This window comes from Megalobrama amblycephala, linkage group LG5, assembly GCF_018812025.1.
Source record: "Megalobrama amblycephala isolate DHTTF-2021 linkage group LG5, ASM1881202v1, whole genome shotgun sequence".
Classification (NCBI taxonomy): domain Eukaryota; kingdom Metazoa; phylum Chordata; class Actinopteri; order Cypriniformes; family Xenocyprididae; genus Megalobrama; species Megalobrama amblycephala.
This window is the reverse complement of record NC_063048.1, coordinates 11,683,248-11,702,126: the sequence shown is the minus strand read 5'-3', so window position 1 is coordinate 11,702,126 and position 18,879 is coordinate 11,683,248. Positions and strand designations below refer to the sequence as shown.

Here is an 18,879-nt window from a genome sequence, read left to right as displayed (position 1 = left end):
TTTTGGCTCTGCTGTGATTTTTAAATACAGTATATGCACAGTTGGAGGTATAAAGCAGAACAGGATTTCTTGCTCCAGGGGTAAAACAACATACAGACTGGCCATAAAACCTTTCTGCGTTGCATTAAGGTTTATTATGCAACAAAAACATAGTCAAGCTTTTAATGTTAGCCCGTGTAACTTTTAATAAGTGATTTTTTTTTTTTAATTACAGGGCAGAACAAATTCATAATAAAGAAAAAAACAGTCCAGTTCGGCATTCCCACAAAAATGCCTTGAATTCAAACAAAATATCTGTGGTGTGGTTAATGAAAACAAGCATATTTCACATAGCATGTCTCGTGAAGAAGGTCTCTGCAGCAAGGCCCTGGCAGGCGTTTTTATCTGCCCACCTTTCCGAGGCGGTGATCAGTCTTGGGGTCGGCGATGATGGCCTGAACTGCCACGATAGCTTCGTTGATCTTGGTTTGTAACTCTCTGAGCTCCTCGATGTGAAGCAAGCGGAGAATCCTGGCCGCTTCGTTCAAAGACGCATCTGGAACAATCAAATGCATTCTTTGTGCTTACAATTCCTCCGAAAGTCAACAGCATATGATTAAATGCAGAATGTGAACGATTTGTAGACTTGGGAAGCCCAAAAACAGTTTTGCAAGTGCAAACCTACCTCCAGTATCAAATCCTAAAAGATGCTTGTCAAGAGCGACTGGTAAACCCTATGAAAGAAAAAAAAATAAGCAAATGTTTTGAAATATACACTACTTTTATTTGTTAATTTTTTAAAGAAATTATTACTTTTACTCAGTGATAGTAAAGACATTTATAACGATACAAAAGACAACTGTTTTCAACATTGATAATAGTAAGAAATGTTTCTTGAGCAGCAAATCAACATTATTAGAATGATTTCTGAAGGATCATGTGACACTGAAGACTGGATTAATGATGCTGAAAATTCAGATTTGCCAGAGGAATAAATTACATTTAAGATATATTAAAGTAGAACACATGTATTTGAAATGGTGATAATATTTCACCATATAACCAATTTTACTGTATTTGTGACCAAATAAATGCAGCCTTGGTGATGAAAACATGAAAAAAATGACCATCATTTTTAACCCTCTGGTGCTCTTCAGACATTTTTGACTGAAAAAATTCACTTTTTTTCATTCATTTTTTTAAATATTTTTTTTACTTTATCGGAATGTTACGAAACTTGGTAAAGGTTTTAGCACTTGCTATGTCAACACACACACAAAAAATCATGTACATGATTCAAAAAGGTTAAATGGTCCTGAAAAATATAGTCACACTTGTGCGCCTTGTCAAAACTGACCGCATTGGAAATGAATGGGAGACAAATTTAATCTAGTGGACACTTTTGGTACTGCGGCCAAATAAAATCTTACTGAAAGCTCATTTTTTGAGATATCAAGCTCAAATTTGGATTTATAGCTTTGATTTTCTTGCAGTTTTAAAGCAAACCATGTTTTTGATATATATATATATATATATATATATATATATATATATATATATATATATATCATATAAAAATTTAAAATAATATTTTTGTGCATTTTTCATAATAAACAAAATTCTGTAACTTTTTTTAAGTTAACTTTTTAAAACTTTCACTTCAGCAATAATTTGCAAATTTTGTCTTTGAAAAGAGAAATTAAATCTGTGCTCTAAGCATTCAAAATTTATGACAGTTTAAGTTGGAAATTTCATTTTCAGGTCTATGCTCAAAAAGTGATTGAATGGATTAACATAAATATAATTTAGTACCATACAATCCCCTAAAAATACAAAATATTAAATAAAAAAAAAATTATCAAACTAAAATATAGTACATTCATTTTACTGAAATAAAAAAAAGGTAATTTTTGACCAACACGCAAAAAGCACCATATTGAGAAGCCCAGCAGTTTATTTCAGAAAAACATTTTATACTCACCTCTTTTGCTTGACTGGCCTTTGCGATAGCATCAGGGGTCAGACGTTCCTGTATAAGGATCCTAATGGCCTGTGATGACAAACAACAGAATAACTGAAGTTTAAATGCACTGGATTCAGACAAATGTTTCATACTATCAACAAAACAAACCATACTTACTTTAAGCATTACCAAATAGTCATCATGCCGCTGAATTTTGAGAAGATTTGTAAGAGCCGAGACACCAGCCTTAAAATCTGGATTGTTAACTAAAGAGGAAAATCACATTTAATATCAGTCTAACATATGAAAGTTTTTTTTTCAATGCAATATTGTTCCTTGAACCAACCATAGCCTTGGTGGAATTACTGAATACAAAGAAGAAAACATGATCTCTGAAAATATTACCAAAGAAAGGCTTGATTTGTGATTAGTTGACTGAAACCAACTACTCAGACAAAAAAACAACAGCAGAGCCCAATATTTTCCATTCAGTGAACCCCATCCCCCTGGGGTGTGCCATTATTCACTTGACATCTGGAGTGTCCCTCCAGCTGTGGGTCACTGGCTCGGTTCAGCCCACTCATTGTGGGTTGTGGAGAAAGGTGGGTGTGTAATCAGTTCATTCATACATGCTTGGAAAGCCACTTTAGTGATTGAGCTGGTTTCTTTAATCAGCCTCCACCGTCTCATAACAACAGGACCGGAGACAAGAAAGACATTTGGGGGAGGGAATACTCACTGTCCAGATTAATTAATGGGTCTGCAGACTTCTGAGCATCATTGGCCTCCGTCACAGGTTTGCAGTTTCGATATTTCTCGACTGTGGGATGTAAAATAATATAAGTGGTCAGTGCGATGGAAACAAGGGGTTTCAAGTTGTCAAAACATCTTGCTCTAAACATGAATGGAATCAAGATTGTGCAATCCAATGTGTGGGACAGCTGCAAGCTTTACATTTTATTGCAAACTTTGCCAATGCTTCCACCTGGTGGTTTGAGATTGAACATAATTGCTAAGTAACTTTCAATGGGGAAGTCTCACCACTAAAGGACAGAATAGGCATGTTACAATTAGTCATAGACCAATATATTAGGGCTGGGCGATATATCGCATGACATTGTCGTTGCCGCTAAATCGCCATCACCTGCTTTCAAATGGAGCGGCATTTAATAGACAGAGCCGTAGATCACTGACAAGCCACGCAATATCGCGTTCATTATCGAAGGTGATTCATCTGCGATTTAGTGGCAATCAGGGAACCGGCTTTACTGACGAAATGCGCGTGACAATCTCATGCGATATATCGCCCAGCCCTACAATATATATATATGCCAGGAAATTAAGTGGCAAAATAATTGGGCATTTTGTGCTTACTTGGCTAATTAAAGGCACAGTATGTAAGTTTCGCTGCTAGAGGTCGCTTATTCAAAGCAATAACAAAGGCATAGCTTGACACCATGAATGAGCGCAGAATCATGTGAGGTGTCGACGGGACTCCTCTTCATGGATGAGTTAATGTATTAAATTTTTATTAATGTTACTGTGGTATGAAGCAGGGCGGGATGAGAGCCTGAGACATTTTACGTTGGTGTTTTTTTATTATGCATATATGCTACAGTCGTTTTGGTGTTTAAGCATATTTTACTATTAAAGTTATGATTAAAGTTTCCTTTAACGTTCGCCCCCTTCTTCCCGGAACTTGAACATTGTTATAGTTATGTTTGATCACTTAAATTCACATTATTTTATCTCATTCTAATGAAACAAGCAGCGCTATTTTAAAGATTCAAAAATTGAATTTGCCTCGGCATAGTTGAATAACAAGAGTTCAGTACATGGAAAAGACATACAGTGAGTTTCAAACTCCATTGCTTTCTCTTTCTTATGTAAATCTCATTTGTTTAAAAGACTTCCGGAAAACACGCGGATCTCAACATAACACCGACTGTTACGTAACAGTCGGGGTGTACGCCCCAATATTTGCATATGCCAGCCCATGTTCCCAACATTATGAAAGGCATTAGACAAGGGCAGCCAGTAACGTCTGGATCTGCACAGGTGAATCAACAGACTAGGTTGGCAGATGGAGCAATAATAACTGACATGATCCATGATAGCATGATATTTTTAGTGATATTTGTAAACTGTCTATCTAAATGTTTCGTTAGCATGTTGGTAATGCACTGTTAAATGAGGTTAAAGTTACCATTGTTTCTTACTGAATTCACGGAGACAAGAGCCGTCGCTATTTTCATTTTTAAACACTTGCAGTCTGTATAATTCATAAACACAACTTCATTCTTTATAAATCTCTCCAACAGTGTAGCATTAGCCGTTAGCCACAGAGCATATAGCCTCAAACTCATAGAGAATCAAATATAAACATCAAAATAAATACTTTACTCACATAATTCGAAGCATGCATGACGAACATCTTGTAAAGATCCATTTGAGGGTTATATTAGCTGTGTGAACTTTTTAAATATGCTATAATATAATCGAGAGCTCGTGTGGCAGGGAGCACGCGAATTAAAGGGGCGGCGCGCTGAAAAAAATCAGTGCATAGTTAATGATGCCCAAAATAGGCAGTTAAAAAAATTAATTAAAAATAATCTATGGGGTATTTTGAGCTGAAACTTCACAGACACATTCAGGGGACACCTTAGGCTTATATTACATCTTGTGAAAAAGCATTCTTGGGCACCTTTAATTGGTCAAAACAATCATACTAAAATGCGTTCGCTCAATGACTGGTAAGAGACACACTGCAGTAAGTTAGCTCGATATTAGAATATCATATTAATAAAAGCTGGATGACTTGTGTTGCTAAATGGCAGGTAATTAATTTTTAAAAATATTGTATGGTGGAGAAAATGCTGTATTACTGTTTCTACAGATACAGCTTTCTACAGCTCTTTCTGATTTTGCTATGTTAGCCAAAATAGCATCTCTGAGGCATGGTACAAACATTTTACTTGTGGAAAAATCAAGAAAACAAGAGACTAATAATAATAATAATAAATAATAAGACTAATCATGTTGAGCTATATAACAATGATTAGTTTTCATTCTATAAAAAGGTATCCAAACAGTTGCTCACCTGTCTAATAAAACACATTACTTTAAAGCGTCTTTGGCGTTTCCATGGTTTCTAAGGCAGTAAAACCAGAAAACGAGGGTAGAGCCGATATGACATCATTGATACAGGCCGTTACACTGCTTAAAATAGCTGATTTCTCTGGATTTAAACATTGTTGGAAACATTCAGGATAATATATATACACAAGTCAACAACATACATAATGTTTTTTTTGTGTGTGGATATTTTAATCCAAAAATCTTACAATCCTTTAAGAGACGTTTACCTTCTACACTGACATGGATAAACTGCATTTTGAGTGTAAATAATGCATAAAAGTGTTCCTCATATTTATTTTTAACTATTTATTTGTATAAACTTCATTCAAAAGTTTGGGGTTAGTAATTTGTAAGAAGTGTTTTAAGTCTTTATTGAATAAAAAATAAAACTACTGAAATAATTTAAATATAATTTATTCCTCTGATGGCAAAGCTGAATTTCCCTCTTTATTACATCTTCAGTGTCACATGATCCTTCAGAAATCATTCTAATATACTGATTTACTGCTCAAGAAACATTTCTTCTTATCATCAATGTTGAAAAGAGTTGCATAATATTTTTGTGGAAACGGAGAGACTTTTTTCAGGATTCTTCAAATGCAAACAGCATTTATTTGAAATAGAAACCTTCTGTAACATTATAAATGATTTACTGGCACTTTTGATCAACTGAATGAATCACTGCTGAGTTTTATGTGTCTATTTTTTTTATTTAAAAAAACGTTTAAACAGTAGTGTATATAGTGTATATCGGCCAACCTGCTCTCTGGATATTGACTGGCCATTACAAAAACATCTATATTGGTCAAATAAAATCATACCATTGTCTCCATATTCAAAACGAACAGCAAGACCCAGAAGCCAGTCAACGGTCTCCTGTCTTTCCTGGACGCTGAATGGACAGTTCACATCTTGAAGATACTGCAAACATACAACACCTATTTATACATTATATACATAATAATAACGGTATACACTACTTTAGGCCTATATATACACACACTGACATGAAAATAAATCTGTTGCTATATATTAGTTTCACCTTTTCAAAATGTTTAGGCCAGTCTGAGCTGGGAATATTCCTGAGATTTCCACGGTCTTCAATTTTGTAGTGTCTGATCTTTTGATCTTCCAGCCAAACTATGAAATTTCTGAATTCCGTTTCATCTGGGTGAAGATAAGAGCACACACAATATTAATAATACAGTTAGCATATAGATTAACTCGCTATTAAGCTCTGTTGGCATTATCCTGATGAACATGATCAGTTTTGGGAGCATGAGGTGGCAACACGTCATTAATTTCAGACAGACTCCTACCTTTACAGTCAAATCCAGTAGGGTTGTGATATTCTAAGGCTGAAAGCTTTCTGCGAAACATCCCTTTCAACTGCGAAAACTATTTAAAGAAGTTAATAGATTTATGATTTTGCTCAGGAATCCACAACCTGCTACAGCCTTCAAATGGCACTGGAAGACCGGAAGTAAAATAACCAATATTCTGTTTTCAAAATAAAGGTTTGCGATGCCGATTAATTATTATTTTCTGTCCAAAGACAAGATTTGATCTTTAATCTCTAATCATCATCTTCTTCCTTTTCATTTTCTTCTTGTTGTTTAATTTGAGGACTTTAATCTCTCCTGAAATATAATTTTGATATCAGTAAAATTCCAATTAAATTAAGATGCATAAATATTCCTAAACTGGTTATATTCCGCTGGTTGTTTATTTATAAAGAATAACTATAATGCATAATGCGCTTTAATAGGTATATCACAACGAGTGAACGAGAAGCGTTTGTTCTTGACACCAAAAAAAGGGAATATTGTAAAGTTATTTTTTCAAACAATTCAAAGATTTTATCCAGTTAAGTACATTTTACAGAAATTTAGAAGTGACATTGATACATCCTGCTCCTTTAGTGAAGCCTCCTCTGAAACTGTTGATCATTTATTTTGGGAATGTCCCATTACTTGGTCTTTCTGGAATAATATTGATGCTCTGATTGTCCAAAATGTTTTTTGTAACTTTTCTTTATCATATAGACACATTCTTTTTGGGTTTTATGTTAAAGACAAGAATCTCAACTCAATGCAAGTTTTTGTATAAACCTTATTTTATTTATTGGAAAGTTTTATATACATAAATGTAAATACATGAAAAGTAAACCCCACTTTGACTTTTTCAAGCAAGAATTGAAGACGTATTTCAACTTCTGTTAACAAGAAAGCAATGAAAACATCCAGAATTTCTGCCAGTTTAATATTCGTCCTTAATATATTTGTTTCTTTATTTATTTGCCCTTTTTTCTGTTTCTCTTCTCTATTTTTTAGGCTTATTAGTTCCTTACATGTTTCTTCTGTTTACTATTTAACCATAATTTCTTTTTTAATTTGAAATAGTGTTTATTTTTTGCATGTACCAACTTGTTCTGTTTGTTAATACTGCAATAAAAAAATGAACGAAAAAATAAATAAAAATTCAAACAATCGCGAATATAAAATTATTTTATTCCATCCTGATAACAAAATTAAAGTCTTTGTTCCATTTTAATATAACATATAATAGTATAAACTGAATTAATTAAATAATTGCTATTTAAATGATAAATAATTTCCCCCCCTTTGGAACAGTTTATCAGCTGCTGGCCCTGCAGTTTCCCTCCTGGACACTTGGGTGCAGCAGAACATATTGAGCTTGTTGGGAAGCAGCAGGAGCTCGATTCGCGTTGTTGCTTTGGCGAAAGGCTTTGTACGTACAATACTAAAGAGAAGCGGTTTAAAACATCAGGAGAACGCATGAAAGCCCTCGTTTGACAGCTGATCTTTATCTCTTCGTAAGTATATAATTAAACACAAACCTCTCTTTCAATTTAGAGCATCATTTCCTCTCTGTTCCCTCTCAAATGTAGCCTGCTAGCACGCATGCGAAGGCACAACGCAGGTCTGCGAGTTCGATGCTGATGAGCTGTAGTTTTATGCTCAGATTTTATAGTAAACCACTAATAAGCGCTCGTGAACCCGTGAAATCGTTGTTATTAAAGATATTGGGTCGCATTATTAACATGGCGGTATAATGCAATGCATGCAGGGGGTCTGCAGCGGGCATCTCTCAATGCAGATGCATGCCGGGAGTCGTGTGCATGTGTGGGCTGGCTTCCATGGCAATGCTGGTGACACTAGTACTGAAATGAGTGCGAGTATACACCGATGAGGTTCATTATTATTTATTTTCAGGTGTGTGTTCTAGCTGCAGACCTGCGCCTTTAGTACTCTATGACGTCACGCGCACTCTCAGCGAGGGAACCGGAAACACGTATTTGGCTGCGTTAGCCCTGGCTCCTGTCGCTGAAGAATTTTGCCTCCAAAACCTTTGCCTCTGTAGGATTCGCTACCGTATGTATTATTACAATCAATCACCATTAAGCTGCTAAAATAATTAGGATGATAGAAATATTTAATAAAAATAGATATCAGTGTCAAATCCTACTTTGCAGTACATGTTCATGTGAAACATCATATGGATAACCTATTCAAAAATATTAATGAAACGGTAGTAGAGAGATTTTTCTTCAAAATTGTGTCATACATCAGAGTGTAATTGATTATTGAAGAAAAAAAAAAAAAATTGACCCGCACTCTTTTTCAGCGGCCTTGGTTACGGAAGTATTTTTCCATTCATTTTTTCCCATAGGGATTTAAAAAAAAAAAGTGTTATAGGGCATATTGCAGGTTAGAGCTTCAGTGATTCAATGTATAGAAAAATAATGTATGAAATAGATTTTCTTGAAAAAACATATAAATACGCTACATAGGCTTCTGGAGATGTTTTTTTCTGAGAAAATTTTACTTCCGCATCTGAAAAATGTCAAATCGGAAGTGACGTAACTGAAGGGAGTGTGATCAATATAAACAATAGGAAAACAACGGATCGCAATGACAGTTCTGATGCTGAGGAAATTATAATTGTTTATTCATACTCGTATCACAAACCACAGCCATACAATTAGCCTGCTATGTGGTCAAGAGAGCAGCGACAGGCCAGGATTAGACAGAATAACAGTCAAAAGAGACAAATCGAGCTGTTGTGTGAGGAGAACCAGTGGAGAACAGGGCAGGAGACCGGTGTTAGCTTAGCTAACAATATGTTACACTGCTCAGATCACAATATTGTACAGATTATTATCTTATTATTTTGCAGTAAAATATCCACAAACCATTAGGCCAGTGTTATATATTCTGTTCACTTGAGTACTTACAACGTCCCAAAGCCGCCTGTCAATTTCGGTCCTGCTCTGCTTCATACTACAGTAACGTTAATAATCGCATCCATGAACATGATTTCTTCCTGACTCCAATCCCTATTCTTTCGCACCGTCCGTTGAGGTGAAGACCACATGTCCCAAGATTCCATGCTCAAACTTGGCGTCATCAAGCTACGCCTTTGTTTTGAATAGGCCTCTAGCGGACAGAAATCCTACATATTGCACCTTTAATTGGATTGTTGTGGTTTGCTATTGCTGTGATGTCATGTGAGTGACAGGTTGTCCCGCCCTCATATCAGTAAACACATCATCAGAGAAGAGATGTCATTTCAAGTGGGAGTGGAAGTTATTTTGATTAAACATTACAAGGACACATGAATTTAAAGGTGCCCTAGAATTAAAAATTGAATTTATCTTGGCATAGTTGAGCATAGTTCAGTACATGGAAATGACATACAGTGAGTCTCAAACTCCATTGTTTCCTCCTTCTTACATAAATCTCATTTGTTTAAAAGACCTCTGAAGAACAGGCGAATCTTAACATAACACCGACTGTTAGGTAACAGTCGGGATCATTAATATGTACGCCCACAATATTTGCATATGCCAGCCCATGTTCAAGGCATTAGACAAGGGCAGCCAGTATTAACGTCTGGATCTGTGCACAGCTGAATCATCAGACTAGGTAAGCAAGCAAGAACAACAGCGAAAAATGGCAGATGGAGCAATAATAGCTGACATGATCCATGATAACATGATATTTTTAGTGATATTTGTAAACTGTCTTTCTAAATGTTTTGTTAGCATGTTGCTAATGTACTGTTAAATGTGGTTAAAGTTACCATCGTTTCTTACTGTTTCCACGGAGACAAGAGCCGTCGCTATTTTAATTTTTAAACACTTGCAGTCTGTATAATTCATAAACACAACTTCATTCTTTATAAATCTCTCCAACAGTGTAGCATTAGCCGTTAGCCACGGAGCACAGCCTCAAACTCAGAGAATCAAATGTAAACATCCAAATAAATACAATACTCACATAATCCGATGTATGCATGGCGAACACTTTGTAAAGATCCATTTTGAGGGTTATATTAGCTGTGTGAACTTTGTTTATGCAACGATAGAGTCGAGAGCTCTGGAGGGGGCGGAGAGCGCAAGCAATTAAAGGGGCCACAGCCTGAATCGACGCATTTCTAATGATGCCCCAAAATAGGCAGTTAAAAAAATTAATTAAAAAAAATCTATGGGGTATTTTGAGCTGAAACTTAACAGACACATTCAGGGGACACTTAAGACTTATATTACATCTTGGAAAAAAAACGTTTGATGGCACCTTTAAAAAAATAAAATAAAATGCATGAATAAATAATTTACTATTGGAAAAATTTGTTCATTTTGATTACATGATGACTTTAACAAGAGAAATATGTTGTAAAGCTAAGTCTATGAGAATTGGGCTATTTAAAGTCAACATTAAATATAAATGATTATATTTACTAATCTAATACATGTTTGTAATGCAGTGTGAGTGGAGAAATAATGTCAACCAATAAACAAACAGCTGTTTAGGCTACTGTTTTAGGTAATGCAACCTTCTGAAATGCTGTCGATAGTTAACAGTAATTTAATGCTGGTTAATGTAATAAGTTACGACAACAATTGGCAAATAACAACAGATTTGACACTTCAGCTTCTCATTTGCTATTTTCACCATAAACAAGGCCTGATTCCTGTGATTTAATTTTCATTTACCTTATTTTTCCCTCAGTAAATGTTCTGCGTTACATTTATGTCTTGTGAACACTCGAAAATTTCATGTTGACTTTAACCACTGTCAACAACTGCTTATTTATTGTACATATTAACATTACTTTTCCTGCTTTACATGCTTGTTTTATTATTTACAGGTATATTACATCTATGTCTTTGTAATTTACCATGCCTATTATTGCCCATTCCTATGGAAGCTTGTTTTTGCCATGAAAAAAAACCCTAAAAAAACAGGTAATTGTGACCTTTTTATCTTACAATTCCAATTTGGGAGTTTTTTATTGATATCTCACAATTCTGACTTTTCATTCCCCCTCCGAAAGTTATATCTTGCAGTTCTGACTTTATTTCTCATAATTCTGAGTTTGTAACACATTTTTCTCAGAATTGTGCTATATAAACTCGGAATAGCAAGAATTGTGACAAACTCGCAATTGCGGAAAAAAAGTCTTTGTAAGAGGAAAAAGTCACTCCTTTTTTCTTTTTTATTCGGAGGCCGAAACAAGTTTCCATACATTTCCATTGTCATAAACATAATAAAACTTGACTTTGTAAAGGACAGCTTAATTTTTCTGAAATGGTAAACTAATTATTACTTTAATCACTTTCACTGTCATTTTAAATAACATTCTCAGTAGAGTATTCTTGACATTTTCAAGCTGCTTTGCAATGCTAAATATTGACTACAGTGTATTTTCGGATCCAGCAGTAAACCCACGTAATGTCACAGAGAGCTAAGTGTGAACGTGAGGCTGAGAGTGCAAGATTGCTGTCAGATTCATTTGAATCTCTCTGGTTTTCATATTACATGGGAATGAATCAACTAGGCCTAAATATAGAACCAAATACGAATAGGACGCATTAGATAGGTTTGAACGGTGGACTGGCAGTGGTTGTGCTCCATCACATACATTCTTTCCTGTGTCCTCTCATATTATCTTTGCCGATAAAATAACAAAAAGGCCTGTCGGTTCTGGTTGTCTGTATGCTAGTGTTGTCCTTCAAGTTCAAAATTTTTAAAAAGTCTTTGATTCATCCTGCACTTCATCCAGTAAAAAGCTCTTTCATGTTTGTTGACATTCATGTTTAATTTCCAGTTTCGAAGCTTATCATATACATTTGATTGAGATGGATTTTGTTTTAAATAGCTGGGAAGTATATGACATAACGTAGCTTTTTTGTAAGACAATGTATTACAATCTAATCTACATTTGACAATAAAATGCATACATTTTATGGAGGGCCAAATTATTCAAAATTAAACCAATATATAAATATTTACAAAAACATTATTAAATTACCAAATAAATTAATAAATGTCTGTCATATGTTATTTTAGTATTACTTTGTGTTCAGTTTTATCATAATCTGTGGATTGATTTTTCATTTGTCACTGTTTAAATTTAATTGGCCTAATAAAATGATTAAGTATGTATTTATGATTTAAATGTTTTTTTAATTATTTGATTTGAGTAATTTGGCCCTACATATTTTAATGGATTTTTATTATTACTATTCATTGCAATTGTCTTGAAATTGCCGTTTTAAGTAGTTTGTGTACATTTTCCTGTAATATGACCAGAAATTAACAAAGATATCAAGACATGAAGTTAAAGGGTTAGTTCACCCAAAAATGAAAATAATGTCATTAATTACTCACTCTCATGCTGTTCCACACCTGTAAGACCTTCGTTCATCTTCAGAACACAAATTAAGATATTTTTGATGAAATCTGACGACTCAGTGAGGCCTCTATTGCCAGCAATATAATTTACCTCTTATCTAACCATTGATTCAAAACAAAAGATTTGAAGCAGTGTTTTGAAATCGGCCGTCACTAGATATTGTTGAAAAGTCGTTATTTTGGGGGGGGTTTGTGCACAAAAAGTATTCTCGTCGCTTCATAACATTAAGGTTGAACCACTGTAGTCACATGAACTGTTTTAAATATGTCTTTAGTAGCTTTCTGGGCATCTGAATGTGTTAATTATCTTACTGGCAATGGAGGCCTCACTGAGCCATCGGATTTCATCAAAAATATCTTAATTTGTGTTCTGAAGATGAACGAAGGTCTTACAGGTGTGGAATGACATGAGGGCGAGTAATCAATGACAGAATTTTCATTTTTGGGTGAACTAACCCTTTAAATTACACTGAATGTTTTCAAAGTGTCTTAGGTTTATTTGTTGGCAAGTTATATTGTAATGTGGTCATCATTTGGTGGAAGTCAGTGGAAACTCTCTTTCGTGTTTACCAGGATCATTTCAGAAAATGAAAGGCCTGGAAATGTTAATGCTTGGGCTTTTGTAAATGTGAAATTTGTTGGATATATATTTAACATCATCAGCATTCATGAGGTCAATGGAGGAAAGAGTTGAAGATGACAAAGTTACAATTTCTTAGTCAGAGGCTATTGTACAAAAAAAAAAGTTGGAGAGGAAAAGCATTCATTTATGTGAGTGTATAGTATGTGAATTAATGTGCTGCTTACATGTTAACAATCTTTTTCTTACTTTTCATCTCTACATGTTCTGAATGGTGGCTGGAGATCTGTCTGTCGTTCATCCAAACTCACAAACACACATTTTACTTGTTTGTTGCCAGCTCTAATTTTGTTTTGCAATTTATTTGTGCACATTTTTTGTAAGATGTGTTTATTTAAATAAATGGAATTTTAGCATGAATACATTTTACAGATATATCTATAAAATCAATTCACATTTAAATGTTCTTAAAGGATTAGTCCACTTTTAAACACACTTTTCCTGATAAATTTACTCACCCCCATGTTATCCAAGATGTTCATGTCTTTCTTTCGTCAGTCGAAAAGAAATGAAGGTTTTTGAGGAAAACATTCCAGGATTTTTCTCCTTACAGTGGATTTCAATGGCTACCAACAGATTGAAGGTCAAAATTACAGTTTCAGTGCAGCTTCAAGGGCTTTAAACGATACCAGATGAGTAATAAGGGTCTTATCTAGCGAATCGATCAGTCATTTTCGATTTATAAACAAAATATCGCCTTGAACGTACTTTCCGCTTCCGCATTCTTCATAACGCTTACGCTGAATGTTCTACGCCTTCCCTATTCTACTTATGGAACGAACGCGGTGCCAGTTTGGTTTTTTTCCGTAACTTGAATAGGGAAGGCTTAGGATATTCAGCGTAAGCGTTATGAAGAATGCGGAAGCGGAAAGTACGTTCAAGGCGATATTTTGTTTATAAAGCATAAACGGTTGTATTTTTTTTTTGAAAATGACCGATCGATTCGCTAGATAAGACCCTTATTACCCATCTGGTATCGTTTAAAGCCCTTGAAGCTGCACTGAAACTGTAATTTTGACCTTCAACCTGTTGGTAGCCATTGAAATCCACTGTAAGGAGAATAATCCTGGAATGTTTTCCTCAAAAACCTTCATTTCTTTTCGACTGAAGAGAGAAAGACATGAACATCTTGGATGACATGGGGGTGAGTAAATTTATCAGGAAAAGTGCATTTAAAAGTGGACTAATCCTTTAACATTTAATTCTGTACAAATGTGTCTTGACATTATTTATTTCATTGTTTGTCTGAATTAACTTTAATTTTGCTTCTGTTTTCATTAATTTCATTCATTTTCAATCCTTTATGATTGCAGTTGATTTGTAATCTTGGCATGTCTTTTTCTCTTTATTATGCCAGTGTAACATGCCTTAAATTACTATTCTATATCAAATGGTTTGTAAATAAATTTGGCTTGTAAGAGAATTAAAGTCTGCATTCTTCTGCATGAGTGTCAATTTCACGCTGCAGTTACAATGAAAGAAGTTCATGTTGTATGTCAACTGCCCTTTTCTGTCTTAAGTTTTATTTGCTTTATTCAATATGTCAACACCAAAACTAAAAGTTTCGCTCTTTCTATGTCTTTTGAACTCTAGAAAGTCAACGGATCTGGGCCAGATGGACCAGTCATCAGGTACGAAACCAAACGACTCACTTTCACCGCAGTTTACCCCACGTTTAACTTCATTTGTTTTTGCTGTTAGTCATTTTTTGTATGTTTCGTCTCTCATGCTGATATATTACATCTTATTTGTCTTTTCTATCTCCTGAAGAGCTTGAGGTTAAAACCTCTGCTGATCAGGGTGAGAGCAGCAGTGGTCTGCCAGTGGATGATGAGCTCGATGGACTTCCAGTCTTTGGAACAGATGAAGATGATTGGGAAATAGACAGCAGCTTTGCTCAGAAAGCTTTCTCTCAGTTGGATGGGAACAGCAATGATAAAAATGAAAGTCAAGATGGAGTGCCAACTAGTGGTGCTGATGCAGGTGAGTTTGGTGGCCTTATGTAATTAATTAAGATTACATTTTATTGACATTTCATCTTAAATATATTTCATCACATACAGTGAAAGAGTAAGAGAAGGAGGATCTTGCTTCCTGAGAGCATGTCCTTAAAGGTGCCCTCGAATGAAAAATTGAATTTATCTTGGCATAGTTAAATAACAAGAGTTCAGTACATGGAAATGACATACAGTGAGTCTCAAACTCCATTGTTTCCTCCTCCTTATATAAATCTCATTTGTTTAAAAGACCTCTGAAGAACAGGCGAATCTCAACATAACACCGACTGTTACGTAACAGTCGGGATCATTAATATGTACGCCCCCAATATTTGCATATGCCAACTCATGTTCAAGGCATTACACAAGGGCAGGCAGTATTAACGTCAGGATCTGTGCACAGCTGAATCATCAGACTAGGTAAGCAAGCAAGAACAACAGCGAAAAATGGCAGATGGAGCAATAATAACTGACATGATCCATGATATCATGATATTTTTAGTGATATTTATAAATTGTCTTTCTAAATGTTTTGTTAGCATGTTGTTAACGTACTGTTAAATGTGGTTAAAGTTACCATCGTTTCTTGCTGTATTCACGGAGACAAGAGCCGTCGCTATTTTAATTTTTAAACACTTGCAGTCTGTATAATTCATAAACACAACTTCATTCTTTATAAATCTCTCCAACAGTGTAGCATTAGCAGTTAGCCACGGAGCATAGCCTCAAACTCATTCAGAATTAATGTAAACAATATAACAGTATACAATACTCACATAATCCGACGCATGCATGCCGCATACATGAAGAACACTTTGTAAAGATCCATTTGAGGGTTACATTAGCTGTGTAAACTTTGTTTAGGCACTGTTTAAGGCAAGCGCGAGCTCCGTGGGCTGAAAGCACGAGATTTTAAAGGGGCCGCAGCCTAAATCGGCTCATATTTAATGATGCCCCAAAATAGGCAGTTAAAAAAATTAATTAAAAAAAATATATGGGCTATTTTGAGCTGAAACTTCACAGACACATTCAGGGGACACCTTAGACTTATATTACATCTTGTAAAAAAAACGTTCGATGGCACCTTTAAAAGGAAATGTTGTCGACATGTTTTATGCAAATGACTAATGTTGAGCATGTGGTCGCTCATTTAGAATACTCCAAATTCATTAACATTATAGTGAGGTTAAGAACAAATTCATGTGTGTTTGAATGTTTTGGTGAAAAGTTCTCCTGTGCAAGTGTGCGTAGTGAATAGGGGTGTAACGATACGCTCAGGTCACGATACGGTACGTATCTCGATACAGAGTTCACGATACGATACGTATCACGATATTTTGAACAAAAAATAACACACAAACTGAAATTCAAACAAGATTTATTAAAAAAACATGAACAAATTTCAATAATTTTCCTTGTTGTACATACAAGATCACATTTCAATAAAATAAATAAATATAAAATTTTAATAAAAAACATTCTGTATTCAAATTAACAGTTGAATAGGGCTGTCTGTCACTGAAAAAAAATGTTAAATTTAACATGAACTTAGAATTATGAATAGGGGCCGTTCACATATCGCGTCTAAAAACGCGTGGAAGGCGCGGCCGCACCGCTTCTCCTTCTTTCCAAAGCGATTGCGCTCCCGTGGCGTCGGTCGTTGCTATGCAACCATGAACTGAGCTCTCCAAGAGGATCAGGATGTTTCTGCAAAGGATAAATGATTTCTAGCCCTTGCATTAGTTTTACTACGAGATATATTGATGGAGATAAGATATAAAAACCACCATGAACAGCTATGATCAGCTATGATCAGCTGTTCGGTTGAGCTTTTGATGTTTTGTTACGGAAAGGCCATAGCTGATCGGTTGATTCTTGTCACACGACCTGCGGTGCGCTTGCGGCATTCTGAGAAGTTGAGAATTGCATGCGCGTCGCGACCGCGTTGATCCCATTATGAGCGCGCCTGCCGCCCGGCTACATTTGAAAATAATAACTGACTTGCACGCGGAAAAGACGCAATATGTGAACGGCCCCTAACTTAAAGCAAAGCATCGCAAGCGTCTTTTGCTTTTCTGTGAGCACAGCTGTTGCTGTGCACTGCGGTGAAAGAAAGTCACGACTTTTCTCACGCGACCATGCAAGAGACTGACATGAGAAACGTTTAAACCTGCTTGCAAGATTCAATGTGTGCCCGAAACACTTACTGAACTAGAGAGCTGATTGAGACACACCATCTACGATAAATCGTTACACCCCTAATACTTATAGTAATTTAAAAATGTGGTAGCATTGGATCTGGACAGGAAGGATAACTCTGGGAGTTGGAAGGGGTGTGTCGCGATTCTGCCTTCTCACATCGCGATACAGGTTCGTGGACCTGCGTATCGCGATTTCGGTTTCATATCGCATATCGTTACAGCCCTAGTAGTGAATGAGATGCGTTGTTTTTAATATTTATGCAGTAAATCATCATTTAGATGTGGATGAATTATAAATCCGCATGTAGCTGAACTATTGTGGACTTTTAAAAACTGGGCTTCTCTCTGACTACAGAAGAGAATAGCTCCTCTACCAATGGAACCTCAGAAATGGATGTGGAGAGAGCGAAGGTTTCTGAAGACACCCCTGTCACCCCCTCATCAGACACTATTATAGGTAAAACAAAATGAAATTATGCTTTGTACTTTCGGTAATTCTGCTGCTGCTTCCAAAATAATTTACTCTGGTATAAGTACAGTGGTTTATGATGAGCTGGATGCCTTGTTAAGAACATTATGGAACTGCATATATGTCAAAGTGCTACTTTTGTCCTCCTGTGTCCAGATATCCAAGACGTACAGTCTGAGCTTAGGATTGAGTCATCGCGAAGTGATGCCATCGTAAGTTTAAGTGAAAAACAGTGACGGATATTGGGTGTTAACAGAAACATGCACTCTGTGGCCACTTTATTAGTTATATAATACTTTAAAGGACCCACTTTTGCTCCCGAAATTTTCACGACATGATTCAGCAAGGTGCTGAAGACGATTATATTTTATATTATTAATATATTTGATTAATGAGTAGGTGTACAGGTGCACCTTAATGAAGTGGCCACTGAATGTATGTGGTTGAAGGTGAAGGATTGTTTTTTTAGTTTTTTTTGTCTTCTTGTTAGTGTTGTTTTAGTGTTAAATGGGACCGTGCTGTTTGATAATAGTGCCTTTCATTCCCAGTTACAGCCAGAGATTCCTACAGAATCCACAGATGGAGAAACAAATTACTCACCTGTAATAAGAATTAAGGATGAGCCTATTGATGAAGACTACGATAAAGCATTAATACCCCAGTCCGACGTGAGCCGTATCAAACAGGAGCTTGAAAATAATGAGAATGAGGTAAGATTTGGTCTTGTTCTGTGCAGCGGTGCTGTTCAGTCTGTTGTAAAAACATGTCCTA

At 35.6% G+C, this 18,879-nt stretch overlaps 2 protein-coding genes across 3 annotated transcripts in view; one reads left to right on the top strand and one right to left on the bottom strand.

Moving 5' to 3' along the window:
- Nucleotides 1-159: 159 nt before the first annotated feature.
- rtraf (RNA transcription, translation and transport factor) lies at nucleotides 160-6,580 on the bottom strand. Its single transcript, XM_048190674.1, has 8 exons — nucleotides 6,400-6,580; nucleotides 6,123-6,247; nucleotides 5,902-6,001; nucleotides 2,682-2,762; nucleotides 2,120-2,208; nucleotides 1,961-2,029; nucleotides 665-713; nucleotides 160-535 (listed from the first exon to the last, which is right to left on the bottom strand). The coding sequence occupies exons 1-8, from the start codon at nucleotides 6,458-6,460 to the stop codon at nucleotides 381-383; spliced, it is 729 nt and encodes a 242-aa protein (XP_048046631.1). The 5' UTR covers nucleotides 6,461-6,580; the 3' UTR covers nucleotides 160-380.
- Nucleotides 6,581-7,750: 1,170 nt separating this feature from the next.
- Nucleotides 7,751-18,879, top strand: part of si:ch211-266o15.1 (zinc finger MYM-type protein 4) — a 37,540-nt gene continuing 26,411 nt past the window's right edge. Inside the window, exons 1-7 of one of the 2 annotated variants that reach the window (XM_048190671.1) lie at nucleotides 7,751-7,916; nucleotides 8,317-8,475; nucleotides 15,035-15,072; nucleotides 15,212-15,424; nucleotides 17,995-18,096; nucleotides 18,265-18,320; nucleotides 18,657-18,818. In XM_048190671.1, the coding sequence (XP_048046628.1) occupies nucleotides 15,057-15,072; nucleotides 15,212-15,424; nucleotides 17,995-18,096; nucleotides 18,265-18,320; nucleotides 18,657-18,818 (549 nt within the window). In that variant the 5' untranslated portion in view covers nucleotides 7,751-7,916; nucleotides 8,317-8,475; nucleotides 15,035-15,056. The remainder of the gene's footprint in view (nucleotides 7,917-8,316; nucleotides 8,476-15,034; nucleotides 15,073-15,211; nucleotides 15,425-17,994; nucleotides 18,097-18,264; nucleotides 18,321-18,656; nucleotides 18,819-18,879) is intronic. The other variant, XM_048190670.1, reaches the window with a different exon arrangement.